At 35.9% G+C, this 27,423-nt stretch overlaps 1 protein-coding gene across 3 annotated transcripts in view; it reads left to right on the forward strand.

The window, feature by feature from the left end:
* WDR33 (WD repeat domain 33) overlaps window positions 1-27,423 on the forward strand; it is a 100,738-nt gene that overhangs the window by 32,726 nt on the left and 40,589 nt on the right. Inside the window, exons 2-8 of one of the 3 annotated variants that reach the window (XM_007182858.2) lie at window positions 5,244-5,327; window positions 7,785-8,011; window positions 9,259-9,327; window positions 9,910-10,014; window positions 12,257-12,352; window positions 12,540-12,691; window positions 14,362-14,459. In XM_007182858.2, the coding sequence (XP_007182920.1) occupies window positions 7,808-8,011; window positions 9,259-9,327; window positions 9,910-10,014; window positions 12,257-12,352; window positions 12,540-12,691; window positions 14,362-14,459 (724 nt within the window). In that variant the 5' untranslated portion in view covers window positions 5,244-5,327; window positions 7,785-7,807. Of the gene's footprint in view, window positions 1-5,243; window positions 5,328-7,784; window positions 8,012-9,258; window positions 9,328-9,909; window positions 10,015-12,256; window positions 12,353-12,539; window positions 12,692-14,361; window positions 14,460-19,425; window positions 22,539-27,423 lie in introns of those variants that run through there. The other 2 variants (XM_057551899.1, XM_007182857.2) reach the window with 2 other exon arrangements.

Genomic DNA, 27,423 nt, shown 5'->3' on the forward strand with positions numbered 1-27,423 from the left:
CGCTGTACTTGAGCTTCTTTGGCTGTGGGCTCTCAGTGGCGGGGGAGATTAAGTCACCATAAGCAGAAGATAGCATAAATAGGAAACTCTGGTTTGCGCTGAACCGTTTGTTAACATTAAGCCGTTTGCTTTCACTTTTGACAAATTAACAGGAAGGAAATGCTTTTTTACACTGTGACCTAGTGTACACACCTGTACAACCAAAACAAGTTTTAAGAAGCAGTTCTTTCCTTTAAAATGTGTGGTTCACTCTTGTCTGTTCTATTTTTTAAATTATTAAAGTAATGCTAGTTGTCAGCCACATTGATTTTAGGAACCACCAATAGGATATGACTTCTGGTTTAAAGGAAAAGCACTACTTCAGAGCAATTGATGAACTTTCAGGCCGTGGAGGTTTCTTTTCAGTTCTGCCCTCCTGAATCGTAAAGATATTTTTATTCAATTGTGTGAAGCATTTAGTAAATTCATTTTGGATTGAATTTGTGGAATTAGTTAAGGTTTAGCAGTGTTATTTTCCAATAAAAAATACATTTGACCCTTGACCAATGTGGGTTTGATCTGTGCAGGTCCACTTAGACGCAAATGATTTTCAATAGTAAATACTACAGTACTGCATGGTCCATTTGTTGGTTGACTCTGAAGTTGCGAAGGACCGTGGATATGGAGGGCTGACTGTAAGTTATACTCAGGTTAACCCCGCATTGTTCAAGAGTCAACTGTACACCTTTCCCCCTGTGTTTTACTTGGAGATTGGCTGTGATGGTAAAATTTTTCTCAGGGAGTCAGAAATGTTTGCTTGGGGAAGATTATTTTGGATTATGTTTGGTTGGGGAAAAGGTTATTCGGGATGTGGTGTGCTGAATGAATGAATGTTACTTATTTTTGTTTCTTTCCTGTCTTTTCCTCCAACCTTCCCCCACCCCACCCTGAATTTAAACTTCTTGAGGCTGAATTGTGCAGTAAGCATCCTGTGTTATATCCGTATTGCCTATGAATAGTTCCTGGTAAACAAGCATAGTAGATTCTCAATGTAGTAGTATTCTCACATTGCTTTCTTTTTTTTTTTTTTTTTTTTTTAAATTTATTTTATTTATTTATTTATGGCTGTGTTGGGTCTTCGTTTCTGTGCGAGGGCTTTCTCTAGTTGCGGCAAGTGGGGGCCACTCTTCATCGCAGTGCGCGGGCCTCTCATTATCGTGGCCTCTCTTGTTGCGGAGCACAGGCTCCAGACGCGCAGGCTCAGTAGTTGTGGCTCACGGGCCTAGTTGCTCCGCGGCATGTGGGATCCTCCCAGACCAGGGCCCGAACCCGTGTCCCCCGCATCGGCAGGCGAACTCTCAACCACTGCGCCACCAGGGAAGCCCCACATTGCTTTCTTTATGAGCTCTTCTGTTCTGATAAACTGTCAGTCTTGAGGACAGACTTTATGTGTGTCTCTGTCTTTAGCCTGTCAAGTAGTTAGTGCTCACTGATCACTTCTTGAAATGAATTACATTTCTTGTTATGCTTCCCCATGTCACAGGGATTTTTCAACAAATTCAACAGTTCCTAAGTTTATGTATTCATAGCTAGTAACTAGTAACTGCCTCAGTGAATTTGGTGGTGCCTGTTAATTATTAATAAGTTTTGCTATATAATTTTCAATTTAAGTCTTACATCTCTCATAAATCTCTTTCTGTTCATTCTGCTATTGTTCTAATTTTTGAGATTGTGTTACTACTAGTATAGAGTTTTTATTACTTTAATTAGAAGGTAGGTTCAATAAAATGAGTTATTGTTTAGCACAATTCTACAACGTGAAACTTGTAATGACTTTTCTTTAAGAAAAGCATTTGTGGTTCACTGGTCAGAATGGCCATCATCAAAAAATCTACAAACAATAAATGCTGGAGAGGGTGTGGAGAAAAGGGAACCCTCTTGCACTGTTGGTGGGAATGTAAATTGATACAGCCACTATGGAGAACAGTATGGAGGTTCCTTAAAAAACTAAAAATAGAACTACCATATGACCCAGCAATCGCACTACTGGGCATATACCCTGAGAAAACCATAATTCAAAAAGAGTCATGTACCAAAATATTGATTGCAGCTCTGTTTACAAGAGCCAGGACATGGAAGCAACCTAAGTGTCCATCAACAGATGAATGGATAAAGAAGATGTGGCACATGTATACAATGGAATATTACTCAGCTATAAAAAGAAACAAAATGGAGTTATTTGTAGTGAGGTGGATGGACCTAGAGTCTGTCATACAGAGTGAAGTAAGTCAGAAAGAGAAAAACAAATACAGTATGCTAACACATATATTTGGAATCTAAGAAAAAAAAAAAAGGTCATGAAGAACCTAGGGGCAAGACAGGAATAAAGACACAGACCTACTAGAGAATGGACTTGAGGATATGGGGAGGGGGAAGGGTAAGCTGTGACAGAGAGAGTGGCATGGACATATATACACTACCAAACATAAAATAGATAGCTAGTGGGAAGCAGCCGCATAGCACAGGAAGATCAGCTCGGTGCTTTGTGACCACCTAGAGGGGTGGGATAGAGGGTGGAAGGGAGGGAGATGCAAGAGGGAAGAGATACGGGAACATATGTATATATATAACTGATTCACTTTGTTATAAAGCAGAAACTAACACACCATTGTAAAGCAATTATACTCCAATAAAGATGTTAAAAAAAAGATATCTTTGTAAATAAGGACTATCAATATTTCAAATATATCAATTCTTCCCAAAGTGATCTAGAGATTTGCTGTAATGGCAATTCATATGTAAAAGTTGTCTGTTTATTTGGTAGAACATGACAATCATGTTATTAATCATAAAATTAATATGATGTAAAAAGAAAACGGAAAATGGAGGAACAACAACAATAACAAAAAACAAAAACATGAGACATGTAGAAAACCAAAGGTAAAGTGTTGAACATAAATAAATCCTACCGTATCAATAATAAAAACTAAATGTAATGAATTAAACAATACAATCAAAAGTCATATATTGTCAAACTGGGTTTAAAAAAATGTTTTCTGTAGGAGACGCTCCTTGGATTCACAGGTCTAATGTGTACAAAGTAAAAGGATGAAAAAATATACATCATGCAAATAGCAACCATAAGCATGCTGAAGTGGCTATACTAATACCAGAAAAAATAGACTTTAAAACAAACAAAAAATTACTAGATATGAAAAGGGACATTTTATGATAAAAAACGGAAGATACAAAAATTATTAACATATGTGTCCTGAATAAGATAAAACCAAAATACATGGAGAAGAAAATAGCAAAATACACGAAGAATTGAAGGAAGAAATAGGTAATTCCACAACATTAAGTAGAGGCTTCAGTACTCCACGGTCAATAATGGATAGAACAATTAGGCAGAAGATCAACAAGGATATAGACTTGGACAACACTATGAATTATCAAGACCTAATAAATGTCTACAGAACACTCAACTGAACAGTAAAATACTCATCTTCTCAACTACATGTGAAATGTTTTCCAGCATAGATGACATGCTAGGCTAAAAGACGAGATTGAAACCCACATACATTGTCGGTGGGAATGTAAAATGGGTGGCCATTTTGCAAAACAGCTTGACAGTTCCTCCAAATGTTAAACATAGAGTTACCCTATGACCCAGCAGTTCCACTACTAAATATATACCTAACAGAAATAAAAACTTAGGTCTGCACAAAAGCTTGTACGTGAATGTTCACAGAAGCATGTTTATACAAACAAAAGGTGGAAAAAATTTAAATGTCAATCTGACAAATGAATAAACAAAATGTGGAATATCTGTACAATAGAATAGCACTCAGCTAGAAAAAGGAATGAAATATTGATCCATGTTACAACATGGATGAACCATGAAAGCATTATGTAAAGTAAAAGCAGCCACTCACAAAAGATCACATATTGTATGGTCCCATTTATATGAAATGCCCAGAAGAGCAAATCTGTAGAGACAGAAAGTAGATTGGTGATTGCCTAGGACTGAGAGGGTTGAGGAGAATGAGAAAACATTGTTAATGTGTAATGGGTTTTTTTGTGGGGGGACAGAAATCTAAAATTGGATGTTGTGATGGTTACACAAGTCTTTTAGTGGTTACACTAAGAACCACTGAATTGTATACATGAAAGCGTTGAAATTATGGTATGTAAATTACATCCCAGTAAAGCTGTTAAAAAAAAAAAAGCATTTGTGGTTTTTTCCCTATCTTCATTTATAACCTTGGTAGTATCACATGACTAAGATTATAAAAGGTTATTTTGTAATAGTTGGGACAAGAAGCAGAATTATAATGCTTGTATGGATTTGCATACACAAACGCGTCTGGGTATTCCAGTTCAAGTTTGTTCAACAGACTAGTCAGTACATTAGCTAAAAGAATAATATATTTCATACAAAATAATATCTTTGAGCAAAAAGGATCTTTGAAGTTATCTACATTAGACTTGTCGTCCAGGTTGAAAAAACAGATGCAGAGAAGTGGCATGACCTGCCCAATTTTGGAGAGTAGTTGCAAGCTTGAAGGCTAAGAATATGCTGCAGACTTTTGTGACTTCAGGAGTCTTTGTATTTGCCAAAAATAGAGATGGGGACCAAAAAACATAAAGTATGAAATCTGTTCTATGACCTTAGAAGTGATATTCAGTGAATCACGACAATATGTTGTACCCTATGCTAGGTGTAATAAAAAGTAGGCACTTGATAAAATTGTGCTGATTTCTTGAAACATTGAAGGTTTGTGTGTGTGAGAAAGACATGATGAATTCAATGTTTCAGGTGATTTTTTTCCTTAGCAATTTGGTTCTGTTGTTAGTATGTATTTAATAATCATACGCAAATTACTTATGCTCATTCTGCCTCAGTTTCTGTCTTGCCTACAGCACCCTTCTCCCCACCCCATCCCGTCTATCTCCCTCCCTCCCACTCTACCCCAGATACGAGATGAATATGCTGTGGGGACAGCCCTGCCTTCTGCTTTAAATTGTTGTCTTCTGTTAGCGTAGCTCAAGTGTGAGTACTTCAGTGAGTAGAAATTACAGTAATTATTTTTATGAAAGATAAAGCTCTTATTTCTTTTTCTGTATTTGGTTATATATATAGTTCCTTGAAGTATAGTCCTCAGTGAAACCTGAAAAGGATAGTTTTAATGATTTTATTGATGGTTTTTCTCTCTGGGTCATTCATTTTTCAACCTCATATATCAAGTTTTCTGCTGTTTCAGTCATCGAAAGCTGTTATATCATTATTGCTGAAATCTTTTGGCAACCCAAAGGAAGAAGAGTTGAAGAAGAGTCAGGAGGTCCAGGTATTTTGCTCTGCCTCTGCCTCTGTGTTGGTTTGCTGGGGTTGCCATGACAAAGTGCCACAGACTGGGTGGCTTAAACAACAGAAATTAATTTTCTCACAGTTTTGGAAGTTAGAAATCTGAGATTAAGGTGTGAGCAGGGGGTTGGTTTCTTCTGAGACCTCTCTTCTTGGCTTGTAGATGGCTTTCGTCTTCCCATGTTTTCACATGGCCTTCCTTCTGTGCATGCCTGCGTCCTAATATCCTTCTCTTATTGGGATATCAGTCACAAGGGTTAGGGCTTTATCTCCAAGTGCAGTCACATTCTGAGGTACTGGAAGTTAGGACTTCAACATACGAATTTGTGGGGGGACACAGTTCAGCTCATAACAGCCACTAAGAGGCTCTGTTTTGACTTTGGGCAAATTACAGTGGTTTGCAGAAGTGAAGCTGAAGTGTGTAAGGCATTTATGAAGACTGGTTACTGTATTGTCAGGAGGTTTTCTTGTTTTAGGGCTGGATTTTGATTTAGAATATTTTTTTTTCATTTTCTTCATGCTGGACCTTTTTAATTTTTTTTTTTTTGCCTGCGTTGGGTCTTTGTTGCTGTGCGCAGGCTTTCTCTAGTTGCGGCGAGCAGGGGCTACTCTTCGTTGCGGTGCGCAGGCTTCTCTTTTTACAGAGCACGGGCTCTAGGCGCGCTGGCTTCAGTAGTTGCAGCACTCAGGCTTAGTAGTTGTGGCTTGCGGGCTCTAGAGCACAAGCTCAGTAGTTGTGGCGCATGGGCTTAGTTGCTCCACGGCATGTGGGATCTTCCCGGACCAGAGCTTGAACCCATGTCCCCTGCATTGGCAGGCAGATTCTTAACCACTGCGCCACCAGGGAAGCCCCTTGAGTAGTGTTTTTGAGATTCATCCATGTTGTAGCATGTGTCAGCACTTCATTTCCTTGTTTTTTTTGCTGAATAATTTTTAAGCCTCTTTTGATACATGTAAAAATCTTTATTCTCATTTGGTATCAATGATATTAGAAACTAGACTATTAGGATAACTTTAATAAAATTAGAAATTTGATGATTATAAAGTGAAAAAAAATAGAAATTTTAAAATACACTTTGCAAAGCTGCATCCTTTTAGAATTACTGGCGTAGACATCTGAATTAAAACCGTTAATTGAAATCTGCATGCTGAAACTTAGTTGGATTCGTGGGATAGCTGAATAAACAGATTCCTTCACCAACCTTATTGAGGCAAATGCATTCTAATTTAATATACACACAGACTGAGAATGTGTCTCATCTCATTACAGATGAACATTTGTCAGGAGTCTTCTGGGATTGCTCCAGAGTAGTGGCAGTAATATGTATTAGATGCACGTTTAATTGCACTGTTTACTTTTGGTGTTGTGGGAGTCAGGACTTATCTCCCCACCCCCACCCCTCCTCCTGCCCCATTTCCTTTCTGTTATTATTAAATGGTTTCAGGAGATACTAAAGGGACATGGGTGAATTAGCTAGTACTAAGAATATTTTCATCCAGAGGAAATCACAGATTTATTTTCAGGTCCTTTATTTAGTGTCTTGAATGAAGAAAGGCAAATGTAAGAATATAGAAAAATAATGGAGAGTGTAATCATTCCTCTTTTTCAAAGAAAAATACCAAAATGGTTATAACACCCTTTATGTGTTTTTTCATGGTCTGATTTTTTTTTTTCCCATGGTCTGATTTTTAAAATATGCTTGAAAATGTGGTTTTAAATCATGCATATTTGTATTATTGGAATGTAAGTTTAATTGGAGAACACTAAAGTTGAAAAACTGTAAGCTCTTAACATTTTTTTCCTTCAGATATTAGCTTAATATTGCCTTATAAATATGTAAATCCACATACTGAGAAATAAGTTTCTGTGGTAGTTACTTTGAGCCTGAAATTAGATATACATACTTTTAGCATTCATATGAAGTAAGATAGTTTATTCCACTTTTTAACACTAGTCCTAGGAAATTTAAAAGGACAAAATGTCAGGTTTTAAAATTTTTTAGTTACTCTTGTATAAAATGGGGGTCTTACGATAAAATGATGTGTTTTACTATCAAACATCTAATGAAAACTTCATTTTAAAAATGTGAACAGTTCTCAGTGATTTTACCTTCTTTACCCTCCACAATTTACCCACCCCACACGTGCACAACACAATTGCCCCAAGCTGTTATAAACAGTGATTTTTCCTTCCGTCAGGCTGAATTTTACAACAAATACTTATTAGCATTTATTCTGTGAATTGACCTTTTTCAAATGTGTAACTGGTCTCTGCCATTAGATTTAATAGTTCATTTTGGAAATAGGTTGACTAAAAGCTAAAAATGGTGCATATTAGGAAAAGGAAAAGAAGAGTAAAAAAATGTTCATTTAAAAATATTTTCAGGCAGTGTTACAGTGCTGATATATTTGTAGTGACAGTACTTTTTCCTTACCCTAGTGTCCTAGAAGGAAAACATCACCATGGCTACAGAAATTGGTTCTCCTCCTCGTTTTTTCCATATGCCAAGGTTCCAACACCAGGCACCTCGACAGCTATTTTATAAGCGACCTGATTTTGCACAGCAGCAAGCAATGCAACAGCTTACCTTTGATGGAAAACGAATGAGAAAAGCAGTAAACCGAAAAACCATAGACTATAATCCATCTGTAATTAAGTATTTGGAGGTAAGTCCAGTTAATGTACTTCAGATGACCAAACTTTGGTTTCTTAAAAAGAAGAAAGTTTTTATAATGCAGGGTAATGAGTATACCTGTGTTTTTTGAATTAGTAGGATGAAGTAGAATTTCAAATGAGGCCAATCACCTCAATAAAAAAATAGTACTTTTTTTTTTTTTGCTCTTTGCATACATGAATAATCTCAAAAATTATTAGACTCCAACTTAAAAATAGATTTTGTTCTAAAGGTTCACACTGTATTTCAGAAGAGGGTACTTTTGTCCAACTAGGCCAACTTTAAAACACTTGTTAAACCCATAGTGTATATGAAATGTTAAGAGACTACCAACATAGGAATATTTGTATTAGAACATGTGTTCAGAATAGTGACTTGCATGTCCAAGACACTGGCATCAGAACACGACTCTCCAAGCCCCTCAGGGAAAAGGGCTGTATTTACTTAGAGGGTTGAGCGCCTACTATAGTCTTATAGGGTGAAACTAACTCTGACATGGCAAAGAAAGGCAGTGTAGCGGTCTGCCTAAACCTGTGTCAGCTTGACATATCTCCCCTTTGAGTTCTTTATTTACTTGTCTTAACCTTTCTTGTCTTAAGCCTCTGTGATTTGTTTTTTTCATTGCTAACTCCACGTTAATCAGGTTTTGGTCTGCTCTGCCTCCTGTGAAGAAAATTTGTCTGCTTTTCATTACCTGAGACAAGTTGTTAAAAGACCTGTATGCATATTGGGCATAATTAGTATGTTGCAGGCACATAGCAAAAATATTCATTCAGAGGTAAAGACAGATTTAGGCTTTTTCAGGTGTTTCAGTTGGAAAACTAGACTAGGAAAGTTTGGGAGGAATTAAGAAAACCAACACCAAGATAAGAGGAATTGTTTTGTGCTGAGAATGTTGAAGGAATTGGGAATGTCTGTCTACCCCTTGTCCTTTTTCCGTTTACTGAGGTATGGTCAGTGAGAATGTGTTGGGGTCAGCAGCATCTTGGACGATTGGTTGCGCATAATATGAGTAAAGAAAGGAGGGAAATTCTAAGCAATGTCAGTGTCATAAGAGGGGAAATCTCTTAAGAGACACACTATTATCTATGTTTTAGAACATAATGAAAAAGTTTTAGTCTTCTTTTTTCCCCATTTAATGACAGCTTGCATTTTGTAAATATTTACTTAGGTTTCAAATTGAGTATAATTAGACCATATATTAATTGATTGATTGATTAATTTATTTATTTTTAACAGAATAGAATATGGCAAAGAGACCAGAGAGATATGCGGGCAATTCAGCCTGATGCAGGTTATTATAATGATGTAAGTATAAGATATGTCATGCTAGCTTAATAGAAACCTCTTTGCTTGGACATTTGAACTATGGGATCTCTAATTCAAACATGGACTTTTCTTTTTACATTTTTATAATTAAAATAAAACATTCCTAAAGGGATAATATAACATATCTGTGTAAACCATGGGTTTTTTATTTTAAATCTCAATTTAAATTTTCCTTTTAATCTGATGACGGATGAACTTTTGATTTGGGGTTTAAAGCAGTGTCCAGCAAAAGATTGCACTGCCTCAGAGTCTCTGTAACAGGAAAGTTAATTTTAAACTTGGCTTGTTATGAATGTGTTTAATTGTGTTAACTTTGAGAAGTAATTGGGGGAAATCTGGCACTTGATTTTATTGTTTATTTAGTAACTATGGGCATTTAACTTTCCTGTATCTCCATTTTCTTCATTTAATTACTATAGACTAATTGTAATCTATTATAATAGTGTTTTGAAAGTCCTATATGGTCCTGAATTTGTCTTTAAATGTTGAAGTAATTACCTTGTCATGTCCCTGGTTTATGCCCTGTTTGTGATCTTTAAACCCAATTTTCTTTTTTTGTAGCTGGTTCCACCTATTGGGATGCTGAATAATCCTATGAATGCAGTAACAACAAAGTTTGTTCGAACGTCAACAAATAAAGTAAAGTGTCCAGTATTTGTTGTTAGGGTAAGTATTCTGTTTGATATTTTTTGGAAAAATTAACTCTTGAGTTAGCCTGCAAATATATTTGCAAAGAAAATTAAACATTATTTTAAATGTATATCTGGGATAAAAATCAGTGTATTGCTTGTATTTTTATTTTGAAATATCCAATCATTTATCCACTATATCTGCATTTAGTAAGGTAGTACTTTTGGATTGCTTTTCTTCATGTTGCAATTTCCATAGAATTCTCTCTGAGCTGGCCATGGATATATATATTGCAGCAGGTGTCTGACTTGCTCTTGAATAGGAATGTTTTGTTACTGTTTAGAGAGCAGCATCTCAAGGCGAATGAAAACTCTTAGGGTTACTAGGAAGGAAAACACCTAAGAAGAGCTGAAGACCAGTGGTAGACCATAATTGTCAGCTCCATGAAGGTACATTGTAGGTACTCTATACATTTTCACTAAAATTTTTAAAATATAATTTAAAAATAAATAATATATTAACATGGTTCAAATTATTAAAATTTGAAGGGGTTTGCAATAAAAAAAAGTCTTCCCATCTCTGTCTCCCAGGCGTCCTGTTAATATTTCCATAGATAATGATACAATCATTTTTTTGTGGTTTGCTAGTAAGAATGCACTTGCTGGTTAGCAGTGTATCAAGTCCAGAAATGTAGGAAAGTTAATAGTCAAAGTGGAGCAAATAAGAATTGAAAAAAGTAGTGGGACAGAGAAAAGACAGTCATGGCAAACATTGTGGCAAATGAGCAAAATAAGCAGGTCTTCTTATTAGAGAGTTGTGATAGACAGCCGGGAGAACTGAGAGGGGCTGGAAGAGACTCTGGCTTGAGCTCCATACAAATGTGGTAGTCAGTCTCAGGCCTCCTGTTTGCTTCAGAGGCCTGTTAACAGTAGAAACCATTAGTAAAGAAACATTATTTGAATAGCTTTTGTATTAGGAGAGCCAACCAGTAGGCAGTGTAATTTTGTTTGCCAGGGAATTTGGCAAAAGGAGTATGATGGCAGCTAATTTTAATATCTTGTTAGCATAAAACAAAACCTTTTTGGAATGAGTAATATCTGAGCATTCTGTGTCCTGTATCTTGTTAGATGGGTAAATTTCTCATTTGGGAATCAAGCTATAAGGTCTTAAGAAATTTGCACATAGTAGAGGCAAGTCCAAATTACAAGGTATTAAAGACATAAAGACTGTGGGTCCTGTGTCTACAGTTTGATTGCTTGTAGTATTTACTGGGTTGGGATCCATAGCAGATAACAGAAACTAGGAAAGTAGGAGGATTTTATTAATAATAATCAAAATCATGATCTGCAGGTAAACAGTAAAAGGCTGGCTTGTCATATATATCTGTGGAATTTACCAGACTTCATTTCATGTATCTCATCCTATAAACACACTTGTATTTTTCAACTCTGTGTCACACTTTTTACTAATAGGATTGTTGTATTGATATTTCATGTATTTACATCTAAGGAAAATGAACGTGTAATCTATCATAGAAACTTGAAAATAAAAGTAAGAAAAAATATGTTGCATTTTGAGTTGATAAGCATATATCACAGATTCCCTTCAGTGTGCAAATTGTGACATTGAAATATTGGGGTACTGTTTGTCATGCCTCTGTTGTATTACATTTTCTTGGAGACTAGATGAGCATAAGACCTGTCACTGCCTGATACTGTGAACGAAGAACTTAAAAAAATATATATACATGTATATATTGTACGTTTAGTTTCCAGGAAAAGTTTGATAGCCTTGATGTCCTTAAATGTAATACTGTTTTTTCATAAGACACTGGTAACTTTTTTGCCTGAATTGGTTCACTAGCAGCTGTAATAAACCAAATCCCTTACACATTTAGTCTTTGAGTTTTTCTGGTGACTGACCATCTTATTTATGTTGGTCTGCCATGTATTCTAGAAAAATTAGGTCTTTGCATATTTTGTTTTGAAATGCTGTTTAGAGTGCCTAGGTGTGTGTAACTTAACAGGTATTTAAAATGCACTTATTATTTTTACTTCATGAGCTAAAGTGCTAGAGCTTTCCTTGCACTGTGTTAATACAAGTTCTTTTCTGACAAAGTACTTGCTTATAAATCTGAGCTATAGTCTTAAGTGAAAGTCAGTATTGTCCACTTAATGTCAATTATTGGATATTTTATAAATAAAGACTTTCTAAGTGTTTTAAAAATTAAGGTTGAGGATTCGTGACCTTGTATAATGTCTTTTTTCCCCCCCACCAGTGGACTCCAGAAGGAAGACGGTTAGTCACTGGAGCCTCTAGTGGAGAGTTCACCTTGTGGAATGGACTCACTTTCAATTTTGAAACAATATTACAGGTAACAGTAATCATCAGATGGTAGCATCATCCTGTGTTACTGTAAAGAACTTGATATAGAGTTACTGTCTTGGCATTTTAAACTTAAAATTGGACAGATTATTGTTATGAGTTAATATATGCTCCTGTAAAGGCTTCCGTCATATATTCTTTTGTATAATGTTTACAAATGTTTTATGTTTTCACAGGCTCACGATAGCCCAGTGAGAGCCATGACTTGGTCACATAATGACATGTGGATGTTGACAGCGGACCACGGAGGATATGTGAAATATTGGCAGTCGAACATGAACAACGTCAAGATGTTCCAGGCACATAAGGAGGCGATTAGAGAGGCCAGGTTTATACACAATATACCATTTTCTGTAGTCCCTATTGTCATGGTTAAATTATTCTCTAAGTGTATTTTGGGTGCAGAGATGCATGGGCTCTGTCAGATTCTGGGAAACTTTCTGCACCCTATAAACACAATATTTTTCTTTGTTTTCACACATTCACCATTTTGCTGGCACTTTTCTGAAGTAGTGTTGTCCCAGTATCAGCCTTTGCAATATGTTAGAGATGTATTGTCTGCCGCATTTTGCACTGGTTTTCTCTTTTCGTTTATGGTTAATAATGTGTATACGTTATTCATTTTTATTACCTACTATGTAAGACAAGAATATTTCATTCCAAATAAAGAATTCAGTCTTTAATTATACAACTGAATAAAATCTAAAGCCTACAGAAAACACCTTCAGAGTTCACACAAAATGCAAGATAAAAAAGGCTTAAGTGAAGACCTGGTTGGCTTGGTTATGCCACGACTTCAAAAGGAAAGTATAGTAGGACTAAAAACTCTCACAAGTAACTCTGGATGTGGCAAACATTAATGGATTAATGAGTGGGTTCTTTCAAGCTTTGAAACTGTAAGCAGACCAATGTCAAGAAGACTTTCCTTCTGATTCACTGTTGATAACATCAGTAATGCAAATGTATCATAAGTGGGAGTTTAAAATATTTTCAGTGAGTTGTATATTTTTACATATCAGTGAGATATGTATAGTAGAAATGGAAAAAAAAAGTTTCAAAAACAAGCCTGAAGAATTGCTGCAGCCTCAGAATAAAGCTAAGCAGCATTCTTTACGGTTGTGCCACCCACGTGTGGGAGGAGGTTGACATCTTTATAGAAACATCATCCACTGCAGTCACTTGTTTCTACTTTCAGAATCTTAACAAAAGTTATTGGATAAACACGCTTCTGCAAAGACTTTGCCTTATTGTCCTGACCATACGTTGAGTTTTCGCAGTTGGTCCTTTCTTAGGCAAAGGGTTCAGAAGTTCAGGGGAGTTCTTAGATGAGAAACTTGATGGTCTTTTACAGGGAGGAAAAAATGGATTTCTCTTTTGCAAGCATATTCTTTGGCTTTAAATAGTCAGAAGGTCCCCATGTTAGTTTTCTTCAAAAAGTGCAACATTCATGGGATAGCTTGCCTGGAAGAAGGTGTGAACGTTTTCCACAGACCCTTTACATAAATCAGAAACATCATATGTAGGGGTGTGTAGCAACCAGTCTTTAAACAGCCTGTCTGAAACTTCTATGAAGTTTGAAGCAGAAGCTGATGCTAATTTTTTGAGCAGTATTCCTATGTGATTTAAAAGACTTTACAGGAATATTGCAAAGATAGAATTTGTTTAGTGTCTACACTTAAATCAGCTCCATGTTTTCTGTTGGTACCATAGGAAATACTATACTGGGGAATGTGGGTAACAGTAGTACTAATAATACACTCATAAAGTTCTCTGAATATTGATGATTGAAAACTAAGAAGCAGCTACTCTGTTGAATTCTTCTTTTGATGAGATACATTTGTTAGCTGACAACATTCTCTTTAAGGGCTTCTTCACTGTGGATACTTCCCTCTCCTGTTTATAACGCAGCACAGTGTTTTTATTTTTCCCTGTCTGAGAAGCACAGATAATCTGTTAAATGCTGACTTCTTTCCCCTGCTGTGTGTCTTCATGTAACAGTTTCTCACCCACGGATAATAAATTTGCTACATGCTCTGATGACGGCACTGTTAGAATCTGGGACTTTCTTCGTTGCCATGAGGAAAGAATTCTCCGAGGTACGTGTACTAACAGTACTGATTGGAATATTTAAATAGGGAAGGCATTTGTGGTTTAAATCATCACAATACCACAATACCAGCTTACATCTTCATTCAACTGTTTTACATACACACCCTCTCAGTCAGGCTTTTTAAAGAAAACTGAACTCTGGTTCACAATCATTTTTGTAGATTTTTACTACTAATATTACCTTTGAATTCTTTGAACTATAAATTAAATACACATGTTCCCCTTCTTCTCCCCTCTCCTCCCAATTACTTACTTATCTGTATGCATCCGTTAGGGCTATATTCCTTTTCCTGCCTTGTACCCAGGATAGCTTTCACCAACATACTGACATGATAATTTTATTTATATAGCTCACATTGTCCTGGCAGGCCTTTTACAATATGCATTAACCAAGGTCTCACTAGCTACACTTCTCAGTATTGGTATTTCTGAAAGGAGGTGGTTTTTCAGTATACCACATTTGTACTACATGGCCCACTTGTTACTAAGCTTTGGAGGGATTTTTATTTACTTTTATTGATTTCATAATTATAAACTAACATCTATGAATTACTCTATTCTAGAAAAGAAATCCGTATTTTCACTTGGATTAACTTAGTTTTAGACTTCCTAAGGTGGGGCTGTTGAAATACTCACAGTACATCAACACCATTTATGTGAATTCAGTGCTGTTAAAGTAAGTTAAGGAAATTAACTGTGTGTTTTATATATTCAGTACAAACATTGAAACAAAAAACATTTACACTTTTAACTAAATCTCATTATTATTAATTGGGAAGGTAGTTTTCTCAAGTGCTTAATTTGAACCTATACTGATTTAACAAGACGTACATTCTGTTGCATACTCTTGATTCCAATATGCCATAAACGTAACACATACTGACACATAAATGCAGGGTGGGAGAACGGGTGCTACAGACATTGGGTGTCAAGCAGTTACTATTCAGAGATTGCCGTTTTTGTTCAAGAGTCGGCGGAGTTAGTTATCTTGGTTGACTGATAAGTTTTTTACACCTTTTTCAGAGCTTTATTTACAGCATATAGTGTCGATGCTTTCTAGACAAGAAGCTAAGTATTCTTGATATTTAACCCATATTTCAAGCCAGTATTTTTTTTTTAATCACAATTTTTAAACATTCCTGGCTTTGCACATTTTGTGTGGGTTTTATCCACAGCAATGTATTGTGATAGCTAGCGTAAGGTTATAGTACCTTCACCTGTCATAGTGAAGGGGTGTCCTCACAATGAGGTCATAATATTGTACAGCTTCAGAACTAGATGGAGCCTTTGAAATCATCTAATCTGAGTTACTATATGGATGAGCACCATGACCCAGAAGGCTTAAGTGACGTGTTCAAGGTAAAAGAAGTTCAGAGCCAGGACTAGCATCCTGTCACTTGACAACGAGCCTAATGCTACACTAATGTTGCATCTTTCCTCACTATTAGTGGAAGTCTTAGCTACTAAACAGTGATAAGGGAAACAACTTTTTCTAGGCTTTGAAAATCCTAAGAAATATAGAGGAAACCAAATAATTTTATTTATTGAAAGTAATTCTAAAGGATCAAAACCATTAATTTTACAGTGACCTAGGGCTATAATAACTGTGAAGTCTGATACAAAACCACTCTGCATCTTGCATTAAATAAAGAAGAAGAAGAAAAGCTGCTCTAAAATAGCATTTTCAATCCCAAGCTCCAATGAAGTGTTATATTCAGTTTCTAAATAGTGCTTAAGAACTTTTCTTCTGAAATTTAGTGTACATGAAGTTATTAGTTAGCAGTTAAATATTTTCAGATTTGAGTCCAGGTGGATTTGGATAATGTGGATGCTGAATCATTACCTGTTCTTCTTATAGCTTAAAAAATACACCAATATCATGTGTATACTGAGAGTTGAATTTTATTTTTTATGTGGGTGTTCTTTTTAAGTTTTCACTCTGAAAATTTCGAACATGCACAAGAGTATAATGAACTTGCATGTACTTTTAGGATTTGTAGTCTAGCTTATTCATGTTTTTTACTTCCTTTAAACAGTATTCTGCTTGCTTTATGGTCATGATTTTATTCTTTGTACCTCAATGAGTATATGAGAAGTATAAATATAGTAAGCCAAGTTAATTATACCACCCAAGTAGTAGTTCTGATAGTGGATCTGGTATAGTAGACGGGTTTTTCCAATTATCCATTTTCTGTCATTCCTCATTTTTCTAAATTTTCTGAACTTTAGAGATGATTATAAAATAATGAAACCAATGTTGTTATAATTTTCCTATTCTTCACTTGGTGGCTTGGGGATCAGGGGATGATGGAACTCCACTTGTCTCAAGGGTTGATGTGAAATTCCTCAAATAAAATTTGAAGTGAACTTAATTTAGTTCTGTTCGTAGAGAGAAAGGTGGATCACGTAGTTAAGCAAATAGGGCGGCCTCTAAAATGTCAGTTGCCCTATAGAAAGGGGGTGATGTTCACGTAGCCTCCATAGGCTGTGTGACGCCAGGCGGGTAGGCATATTCCTGAGGCATGTTAGTGCTGTGCATCAGACCATCACTTGGGATTAAGTTAAGCAAATCCAAGAACATGTTGATTGAAGGGAATGTTTGTGATCACGTAGTCCAACTCTTTATCTGATACTTTTCTACATCATTCCCCAAAACCAGTTTTCTACTCACAAAACATTTTTAGTGATACAGTATTCACTACCGCACATGAATCTCTTTTTCAATTTTAGGTAGCTCTAATTTTCAGAAAGTTCTTTCTTTATATCAGAAACCCACTTTCTTATAATTTGTCCTGCCTTCTGGAACACAAAAAATCAAGTCTGTACTCTTCTACATAGCAAGCAGCCCTTTAAGTATTTGAAGACAGCTCTCATGTCTTCTTAATGCAGTCTTTCAGCTATAAGCTTACAGGTTCCCTGTGAGTGCAGAATTTACAGTTGCTTTTTAGTGTCCTTACTGAGATTGTTCTTATGCTTCTTGGAAAAAGAAGAAGTTACACAAGAGAAAATAATCAGTATTTTTAACAAAAAATGAGCATCGATCTATTGCCAGATTTGCTACTTTAAAGTTGTAATGTTTGGTCCATAGATGGGAAAAGGAAACACTTGTGAAATTGAATATACTGCAACATTGAGAAGCACCATGTATATGTCCACCCATTTCCAAAGCATATGCAAATCAGCATAATTTATACACATTTATCCTTTTCTAGTATGAATTGCAGCACTCAAATTATGGACTGGGATTAAAATAACATTTAAGCACCAGGAATGCATGAGTCTAAATGAGCCTCTAGGTGTTTATGCACTTGACTCCAAGAGAAATAGAGGCATTAAAATCCATTTATTTAATTAGCATATATTATATGCATGCTATCATAGGTAGAAGAAATTTAAAAGAAAATAAAGTATGATGACCTCCTACCCTCCTGCTTCTTTTTTTTTTTTTTAATTTACTTATTTTTATTTATTTATTTTTGGCTGTGTTGGGTCTTTGTTTCTGTGCGAGGGCTTTCTCTAGTTGTGGCAAGCGGGGGCCACTCTTCATCGCGGTGCACGGGCCTCTCACTGTCGCGGCCTCCCTTGTTGCGGAGCACAGGCTCCAGATGCGCAGGCTCAGTAATTGTGGCTCACGGGCCTAGTTGCTCCGTGGCATGTGGGATCTTCCCAGACCAGGGCTCGAACCCGTGTCCCCTGCATTGGCAGGCAGATTCTCAACCACTGCGCCACCAGGGAAGCCCCCCCTCCTGCTTCTTAAAGTTTAGTAGGAAAGGTAAGATATTGTCACAAACAATGTTATTGGATATTAGGGGAGAAGAGTCATGAGAGTATTAGAAGTGTAGGTTAAAAAAAAAAAATGTGTAGTTTTATCAGTGTAAAGTTAGAAGCAGATCACTTGTGACTAAAATGAAAATGTGAAACATTGAAAATGTAGAATCAGTAAGAATACGGAGTAAATTTTAATGAGAAGCATAATTATATATTATATGATATATAACATGTATATTATGTATAACTTAAAAAGAATCCAGTTTATCAGCTTTAGCATGCTTTAATTTTGTTTTACCTTCTTGATTTTAACAATAGCTGACACATTACACTTACTATGTATCAGGCATATTTTAAGTACTTCGTTTAATCTTACCAGTAACCGGTACTTCATTTAATCTTACCAGTAACCCTATGAGATAAATACTGTTTATTCCACAGTTTACAAATCAGTAACCAAGGTACAGGAAAGTTAAGTAAACCTCCCCAAGGTAATATAACTTGTAAGAGGTGAGGCTCAGATTTGAACCCATGTTATTTCACTCCAGAGTTCATGCTCTTATTATGTTAAACTGCCTCTTTTATGTTTTAAAAATATCATCAGCATGGATGTAATAATGTCTTCCTGAGCTGTGATGACAGAATTGTGGAGTTTTTTGGGGGGAAAGGAGAGAAGTGTGGGTAGAGAGAATTAAGGTACTCAAGTTTATTTTACCATTCTTCTTTAAAGCTGTCCATATAGGCTGTAGGTTTTCAATGTATATTTAACAACAACAAAAATTAAACCTCAATGAATAGTTCAAACTGCAAATGAGTTATAAGCTAGGTTATATAAATAGAACATGGACATAAGGAGCTGTACTGAGACTTACTCAGGAGGTAAGATCTGTTTTCAGTTTTAAAATATAGCACTCATGGAGAGGAAATGAACCCCTGAGTACACACAGCTTATGAAAAAGAATATTATTAGTATTTTTACTAAGTCTCTGTGTATCCATGCCTGATTGTATTTGGCTGTGGTTCTTAATGAGAGAAACTCCTCTGCAAAGATCTTTTGGTTCAAAAAGTGTGTTTTTGAACTGTGTAAAGACATGTTTACAAAGTCTGAGTGTTCAAAAAAATCTCTGATTTTTTTTTTTTTTTTTGTCTTTTTTTGGCCGTGCTGTGTGGCCTGTGGGATCTTAGTTCCCCTACCAGGATCGAATCCATGCCCCCTGCAGTGGAACTGCGGGCCACTGGACCACCAGGGAAGTCCCCTCTGATGCTTTTCATTGGAAATAATTTTACTTATTTAAAGTAAAATTGGCAAACCATGAAGTTTATGATTAATGGACCTAATGTATTTGTACAGAACATTCCACAAAATCTTTTCTGTTCTCTGCAAGACAAAAAACAAAACACCCAGCTTCCTTTAAAATAAATAGCCTATAGCAGAATAACTCCTTCCACTAACATAGCATGTTTTAATATTAAAAGTACTTCAGGCACATCTTATATAATCATCCATACAATCATGTGGGCCCGTATATATATTGATTGACACCTGGTTTATCTGTGATTCCTTATTTTGAGGAAGCGTTTATTTAAGGCTCTTTTCCCTCTGCTCTCCTGAACAGACTGGATCATGGTAGGTTCTCCTATGTATTGATAAATAACTCTCTGGGTATATCATGAGAGGGAAGAAGACTTAATATTTACTTCTAAAGCAAATTATTTGAAGAAATTAGTAGTGTCCTGAAATATTCATTTTATATAGTCCATTCACAGTTTTACAGGAATTGTTTTAGACTTTTATGCTGGGCTTTGTCCTTTCTAACTCTACACTTAAGATATTGCACAAATGTGGCAAAAACTTGTTGAAAATAGATCTTAGCTTTCTTGGGATGCCAGTGCTACACACTGTTACTGTCTTATTCACTGTTATTATTAAGAGTCGAGTAATTTCCAGACATTCTTCTGTGTATAAAGATTCTAGTATTTTGACAGCAACAAATCACTATGACTCGTAATCTAGGCAGTCAGTTTTCATCTTTGCATTTAGTAAATATTCTGTAATTGTCTGCTTCAGTTTATTTTGAGTGAGGCTTAAATTTGTTTGCTGAGGAATTAGTTACCCTCTTATAGAGCTGCTCAGCTAATCAAGTTTTTGATACTTTTTAAAGTTAAAATTCAGAGCTTTGGAAAGAACTGATAAAAGTAGATAAATATATAATACCCTTTTGGCTTCTTCATTTTCAGTGGGTAGATCCTTTAATAAAAGTATATGATTAAAATATGGTATCACCACAAACAAGTTATTTGCCAGTGAGGGGCATTAAGTACCAAAACAAATACTGTTTTTTTTCATAGTCATTTTTTTCCCTTTACTCACTTTTTTATTATATATCTGAAAACCATCTTAAAATTTGATTTAAATCATATCTCAGGAATTTCTAAGAAACACCTACCATGCTGTGATCTCTTTAGTTATAAAGAGACTAGAAGAAGAATTTCTATTTAAAGGAAGAAATGGTAGTTTCTTGGTCATTTATCCTTTTTTACAGATTGTGTCATAAAATAGTCTTAATTTGTCCAGAACACACTATTATGTCTCAAAATCAATCTGCTGAGGCCTCTTTATGTTTTTTTCTGCTGAATATAATTTAATATAGTTCTCTTTGAGAGAAGTTTACCTTCTTAGCATGATTTTAGAATACCATGTTACTTGCGTTAGCCCAGTGAACTGTATCTGCTTTAACTTGATGTTTTTAACTAGTGCACTGGTTCTAGGGAACCCCAAGGAAGGCCCAGCCACCACAAGGTGCCTTTGAGCAGGGGTAGGTAGAGCTTCTCCATAGCCCAGTGTGCTGCTGTATTAGAGCCCTCCCCTGGCACTTGCATGCCCCTTTGTCTGTAGTTCTGAGTGGGCAAAAGTGCGGACGTCATGTAGAGATCCAGTTTAGGGTATGTGGCTTTAAAAGTGGCCAAGTTGTTGCTGTTTTCAGGCTGTGTATGTATTTTTTTCTCCTTTTAAAATTATCTGTTCAAGAGTTAAACCTTGAGCATTTTCTGCACCTGGCATCTCCCTTTGACAGCTTGTGGGAATCCCCACTCAGTTTCCAGGTTTGTTTTGTCAAAGGTGGAAACCATAAGTATTCTACCACAGTAAAACAATTAGGAAATACTGAGGGAAATCAACATGAGTGCAGAACCAAAGTACAAAGGTGAGTCCAAGAAACTTCATACCTGGGAGCTCAGTATTTTATCTGCGGCGGAAACTTTTTATGTATTATTAAACAAAAGTAATTTTTGATACCAGGAGTCATCAAAGGTTAGAGTAGCTGGTTGTGGTCCTGTAAAGCCTATTAATTGCTTTTTCTAATAAATAGTTTTAACTCTTACTCTTCTGAAATGAACTTCATTGATAATAACTGCTACACATAAAACTTTTTTAAAAAGGCACCAGTGCACACGCATACAGGCTCTGAGAAGAAAAGTTTACAAGATGCTCATTAAGGGACATTACTGCTTCCATTGAAAACTGGTGGTTTGGAAGAGGTCATGCTAATACAACCCTATTTTTCTAGAATTACCGGAGGGGGTCAAGGAAATTGTAGTCAAACCGTAGTCAGTCTTTTGAATTCATCTGTGAGTCATGGTAGAGGATCATGGCTTTATAGCTACATGATTGGTCATTTCCAAAAAAGTTTCATTAGGTGTTTGTTATCTGTGAGGCAATTATGCAGAGAGTGCTGCAAGATCCTTTACTTGGCCTCTGTCCTGTTTTAACATTTTTTATTAAAGATGGCTTGCTTTGCAAATTTACAGGTAATTCAAAATTACAAGCAGAAATTCTCATCTAGAGAGAACTTCTTGAATCTCATCAGGTTTCAAGAAGATAGTGTGATGTTAAACTTAATAGAAAAGAATGTTAAATTTTAAATAGAGATGAATGTAAAGTTCTGTATTTAGGTTTTCAACCTCAATTCTGGAGTTTATTAGACTGGTTTATGAGAGTTCATATAAAAACGATCATGGGTTTTAGATGATAAGTGTGAATTCTTGAGGTGTCATGCCTTCCCCTATTTGTAAAAGTGATGTTCAAAATGATGGGGCTTAATTATTGACGGGAGATGATTAGAATGGAGAAGGATCTGGAAATCATGAGGAAGAGTAAAGGGAAGTTCAGGATTCAACTTCGATAAGAGAGATTGAAGAAAAGTTTTGTCATTTTCAAATATTTAAAGGCTTTTGTATGGAAGTAGGATTGGATTTATTGTACATATGTCTAGAATAAAGGGGACATCATATTTGGATTTAATTATGGAATTTTTTTTTTAATGCATTAATTTTTTTTAAATTTTTATTTATTTATTTATTTATTTATTTATTTATTTATTTATTTATTTATTTATTTTTGGCTGTGCTGGGTCTTTGGTTCGTGCGAGGGCTTTCTCCAGTTGCGGCAAGTGGGGGCCACTCTTCATCGCGGTGCGGGGACCGCTCTTCATCGCGGTGCGCGGGCCTTTCACTATCGCGGCCCCTCCCGTCGCGGGGCACAGGCTCCAGAAGCGCAGGCTCAGTATCTGTGGCTCACGGGCCCAGCCGCTCCGCGGCATGTAGGGATCCTCCCAGACCAGGGCTCGAACCCGTGTCTCCTGCATTAGCAGGCAGATTCTCAACCACTGCGCCACCAGGGAAGCCCTAATTATGGAATTTTTTTGTTGAAAAGAGAATGGGCTATTCTGTGAGCTGTTAGGCTTTCCTTTGCTCAAGTTGTGCCATGTTTAGCTTTGCCAACTGTTACGGAGATTATAGAATGCACTCCTTTTTCAGAAGGATGGTTCTATTTGATAATAATTAACCTGGATTAGGTTGTCTGTTAACTGTAGTTTCATGTTTTAAGGCAGACCCAAAAGCCTGAAAGTCAAGCATGTGGATACATTCATTACAAAGGGTTAAGTGGATGGGATATTATTATCCCATGAGGAGATACTGCCACCTTCTGTTCTAAAAATATTTTTGGTGAGACATTAGATAATTTAATTAATCCTATTGCTTGAAGTAATAAATGGAGCCTCAAAGCCACCTCATCTTATAAAAAATATTTTAAAATATTTATACTTTTAGATCATATTATACATATACATATACAGTAAAGTACACAGATCCTAAGTGTATGGTATGATGTATTTTTACATATTTACACACTCATCTAACCACCTCTTAGATCAAGATACAGAGTGTTTTCAGCACTCTAAAGGTTCCTTCCTGCCTCTTTTCCACCTAAGCCTTCTATTAGGTAGTTTAGACTTCCAGAGATATTTTCATTAAATTATTTTTCCTTTTTTTCTACTGTTCTTTATTTTGTCATTTTGTGGTTTCTATCATCTCACTTTCCCTTGTGTGGAGCTTTCTTAATTTCCTTTCCTTGATTTGCCTCTGTACTCTTTTTGAAAATAATGTTTTACTATTTTTTCTGATTAGCTTCTTTTACTAGTTTCCTGCTACATAACAGAAGTTAGTGTATAAAGAGATAGTATTGTGTATTACTACAATCACAATCTGAATGTGATTCACAGTTTTAGCTGTTAGCAGCTATGTAAGTCACATTACTGTGGTTGTGTCCTCATGTGTATAGTGGGGATTAATAATAGTACCAACCTACTAAGTTGCAAGAAATAAATGGGTTAATTCATAAGAAGCACTTAACTAGTGCTATAAAAAAGAGTGTTCAGTGGATGCCAGCTATTATGTCATTTCTAAAGCTAATTTCAGAGCCTGTTTCCCTGTCTCTGCCTATTTAAGGATTAAAATGGTTATTTCAGAAGTGTATTCTACTTTTCTCATTTAAATATTTTTCAGCCATTGTCATTAGTTTTTTACAGTAGTACAAGTTTTTATTTACAGGTAGTCCATAAATACGAGCACTTGTTTAAACAGTTGTCATGATTTTCTAATGTTTTCAGGTGTAAAAAATTCAGCGCTTAGAATTGGGCAAAGAGTAAAGGGAAGTTTAGATCTTAAGATCTCATGTGGAAACATTTAAAGATTCTATCTTAATTGTTAGATGAATTGAATATTTAATGATTCCCTACTGGTCAAGACGCGGTGCTTGATTCTTTTGCTGATATATTTACAAGGCATTATCTTGTCCCTTAAGCAGCATTTTCAACATTTCCCTAGTTCTTTCATTTCTTCACATGTTTTGTAAATTGGCCTAGTACCATGGTGAACATAGTGCTGAATAACTGAAATCCAGCAGTCTTCACAGCTTATCACACTGCAGCAGATTGTGGTAATTGGTGTCTAGACTGATTCCTTGGGACAGCATTTATTTTTCTCTGAGGAAAGAACAGGTTTTTTTTTTCCTGTTGACTGAATTTGATCACAGTTTTAAACTTCAGACTCCATTTAGCAATATAATAAAGTTGGGTGAGCTAGTGATAACTCTGGTAAAATGTCATTTCTGTTTGTCATCTTTGATGAGGAATGTGATAAGCAGTAAGTTCGGAGTTTTGGGGAAAGTGTATTCCACATATTTTTTTGTCACAATAGACAGGACTTAAATATAGAAATCTAGTATCAACCGTTTCAGCCTCCTGATCATCCTCTGTCCCCATCGCATCCAGCTTGCCAGCTGACAGCCGACTGGCTGGGCGTGTAGCCTATTCTAGCCCAGAAGTCTTTGGTGGAGTTTGTTACAGGGTGGGATCTAGATCCTGACATAGGATGTAGCAGATATGGGCCCGACTGATAAAGTGATTCTGAGAGCAAACAGGATGATGTTACAGGAGGTATTAGAAGTTAAAGAGCATTCATTGTAAGTTTGATGATTTCTGAACATAAATCCTGCTGCTTTCTTGAGGTCATATAGTACACCACCCGCTTCTAATGTTCTTTCTGTAGGCCCTCAATGTTTTGAAATACTTCGAAAGTTTGGTGTTATTAATATTTTACATATTTTTTGTAATGGTCAAATCAGATCATTTAATTTAGTTTTCAGAGATTTATGGAAACTATTCCATTTACATCTTTTTCAAGTGGCTTAGTCTAACTTTTGAGGACATTTTTAGTTTTACAGATTTAATGTTTTAATGTGCCGTGCAAATGTAAATCACCAGGGGTCTTCTGGGTAAAAGTAAAATCTTTATTAAAACAAAGACTCAAGAGTACGCTAGGCATTTTGTTTGGTTTATTAAATTCTAGCAGAAAAATCATTAAATGTTACTATAAAATACTTTAACTTTTTGAATTAAGTGTTTTAAATGTAGTTTTTTACTTTATATTTTGTACCTTTTTTTTTTTTTTAGGGGTATAATTGCTTTTGTACTTTTTTTAAAAAAAGGAAAATCTGCTATCCTTCCACCATGAGGAAATAAGATGCTGACACAGTTCTGATTTGGGAATTGGATATTAGAGATTGAAGCCCGTGAGATGATAGGTGCTTGAAAGGCTCAGTTGGGTAGAGGAGAGTTTCAGTCCTGGAGGAGGCTCACCAAGGACTGTGATGATTGTGAAGGACAAGGCTTGGCACTGTTGTTAAGGTCTGGACTGTAAAGAGAGAGTAGTCAATATTGTGGTGTTTCCTTCATCGTTATTTTACAATCACATTTGAATTAAATGTGCTAAAATCCAGCAGGCAATAGATTTGCATTTCTTGAAAAAAATAAATTTAGAAGAGATTTACGGAGGAGGTTACTGTAAAATGTAACTTATGAATATTTAGCCCGTTGTTCCCTAAAGTCTTTTATTACTTCATTTACCACAGACTTCCTTTTCCTACTGTAAATTACACAGACATTACATGGTATAATATATATTGTCTTTGAACAAACTTTTAAACATTTTTTATTGATATATTGAAGTCATGGTTTTCAACTGCATGATGGCATCCGAAGATGAGGTTAAGTCATTGCTCCTTCTACTTGTTGAATAACCAGGTTTTCATGATCCATAAAAAGTGAATGGTAAAGCCTATATGACGAGGGAAGTCAGGTTGTAATATGTATATGCAGCACTTGGTGTGCTACATGTTAGAGGGCAGCGGTGGTGAAAATGTTCTCTCTCACCCAGAGTGTCCCCACAGTGCAGGCTCCTAGGAAATGGTGTGCCTTTGAAGACCGTGACCCTCATGTTTGGGGTCTCAGACTCCACACTTGCACCTTCTGTGGCCCGGGAGGACACAGTAGGCACTAGGGGAACAGGCATACACTCACCCATGTCCCCAGCCTTAGACATGAAAATCTTCCGGTTACATCGGGAAGGTAAGGGATGGGTGATTTTTTTTTCATAGTTTTTGTTTTTTCTTTCTTTCTTTTAAAAGCGGATTTTATGGTTGACAAGTTAAAAGATGTTTTCTGTTTTTTCTTTGGGCCAGAGGGGCTTTTTAAAAATTATTATCCTCAGGTTCTTTAAGACTTCTGGTTTTTAACTTTTCTGTTAAACATATAGTTATGAATAGATTAGCTTTAAAAAAATTTTTTTTTGACAAAATGCTGATTTTAGTGTCTAGTAGATTTGTTTGTGTTATAGAAACTTGTTTAAGTTGGCATTCTTGGTTTTTTTAACCTCTGTCTGGATGTGATTAATTCTTACAAAAGTAACGTTCAGCTGTAAAGTGGGAGATTTTTTTGCACATCTAAAAAAATCTTTCAGTGGAAAAGTGCATATGAAAATCTTCATTTTCTTCTCATACTAACCTATTATCTAGATTTTCCAGTAGTTACGGTGAGCACTTTTTTTTTTTTAAGAGTTATTTTCTTCCACCTTTTCCTTACATACCTTTGGTTTTAGTATTGCTGAGTATTTTCCTGGAACCCTTTTTTAAAAATCCTTCTGAACTGGGTGTAGCCCAGATACTTGAGCATACCTTCAATTGAACTGACTCTTGATGAACTCCTGCTCATTCTCCGAATCATCTTGGCTCGATAGGCTTCTCCTATGCCTTCTCAGTATGATTGGCAATAATGCTTTTTATTTTACCTGAACTCTTCAACACATATCAGCATGGTTTTGACATTGAAAGCAAAAGGGAAGAAATCTTATACCAAAATCATCCAAAGCTGCCCTCCCTGTGAATTGAGATGTGTATTAATAAGGCATGTTTTAGAGTCATTTTGTAACCCCAGAACACTTAGTCTATTTTCTTCTACCATTAGTATTGACAAGTGTAAGTACCTGTCATCAGAGACCACCAGGAGC

The sequence above is a fragment of the Balaenoptera acutorostrata genome, chromosome 8, assembly GCF_949987535.1.
Source record: "Balaenoptera acutorostrata chromosome 8, mBalAcu1.1, whole genome shotgun sequence".
NCBI lineage: Eukaryota > Metazoa > Chordata > Mammalia > Artiodactyla > Balaenopteridae > Balaenoptera > Balaenoptera acutorostrata.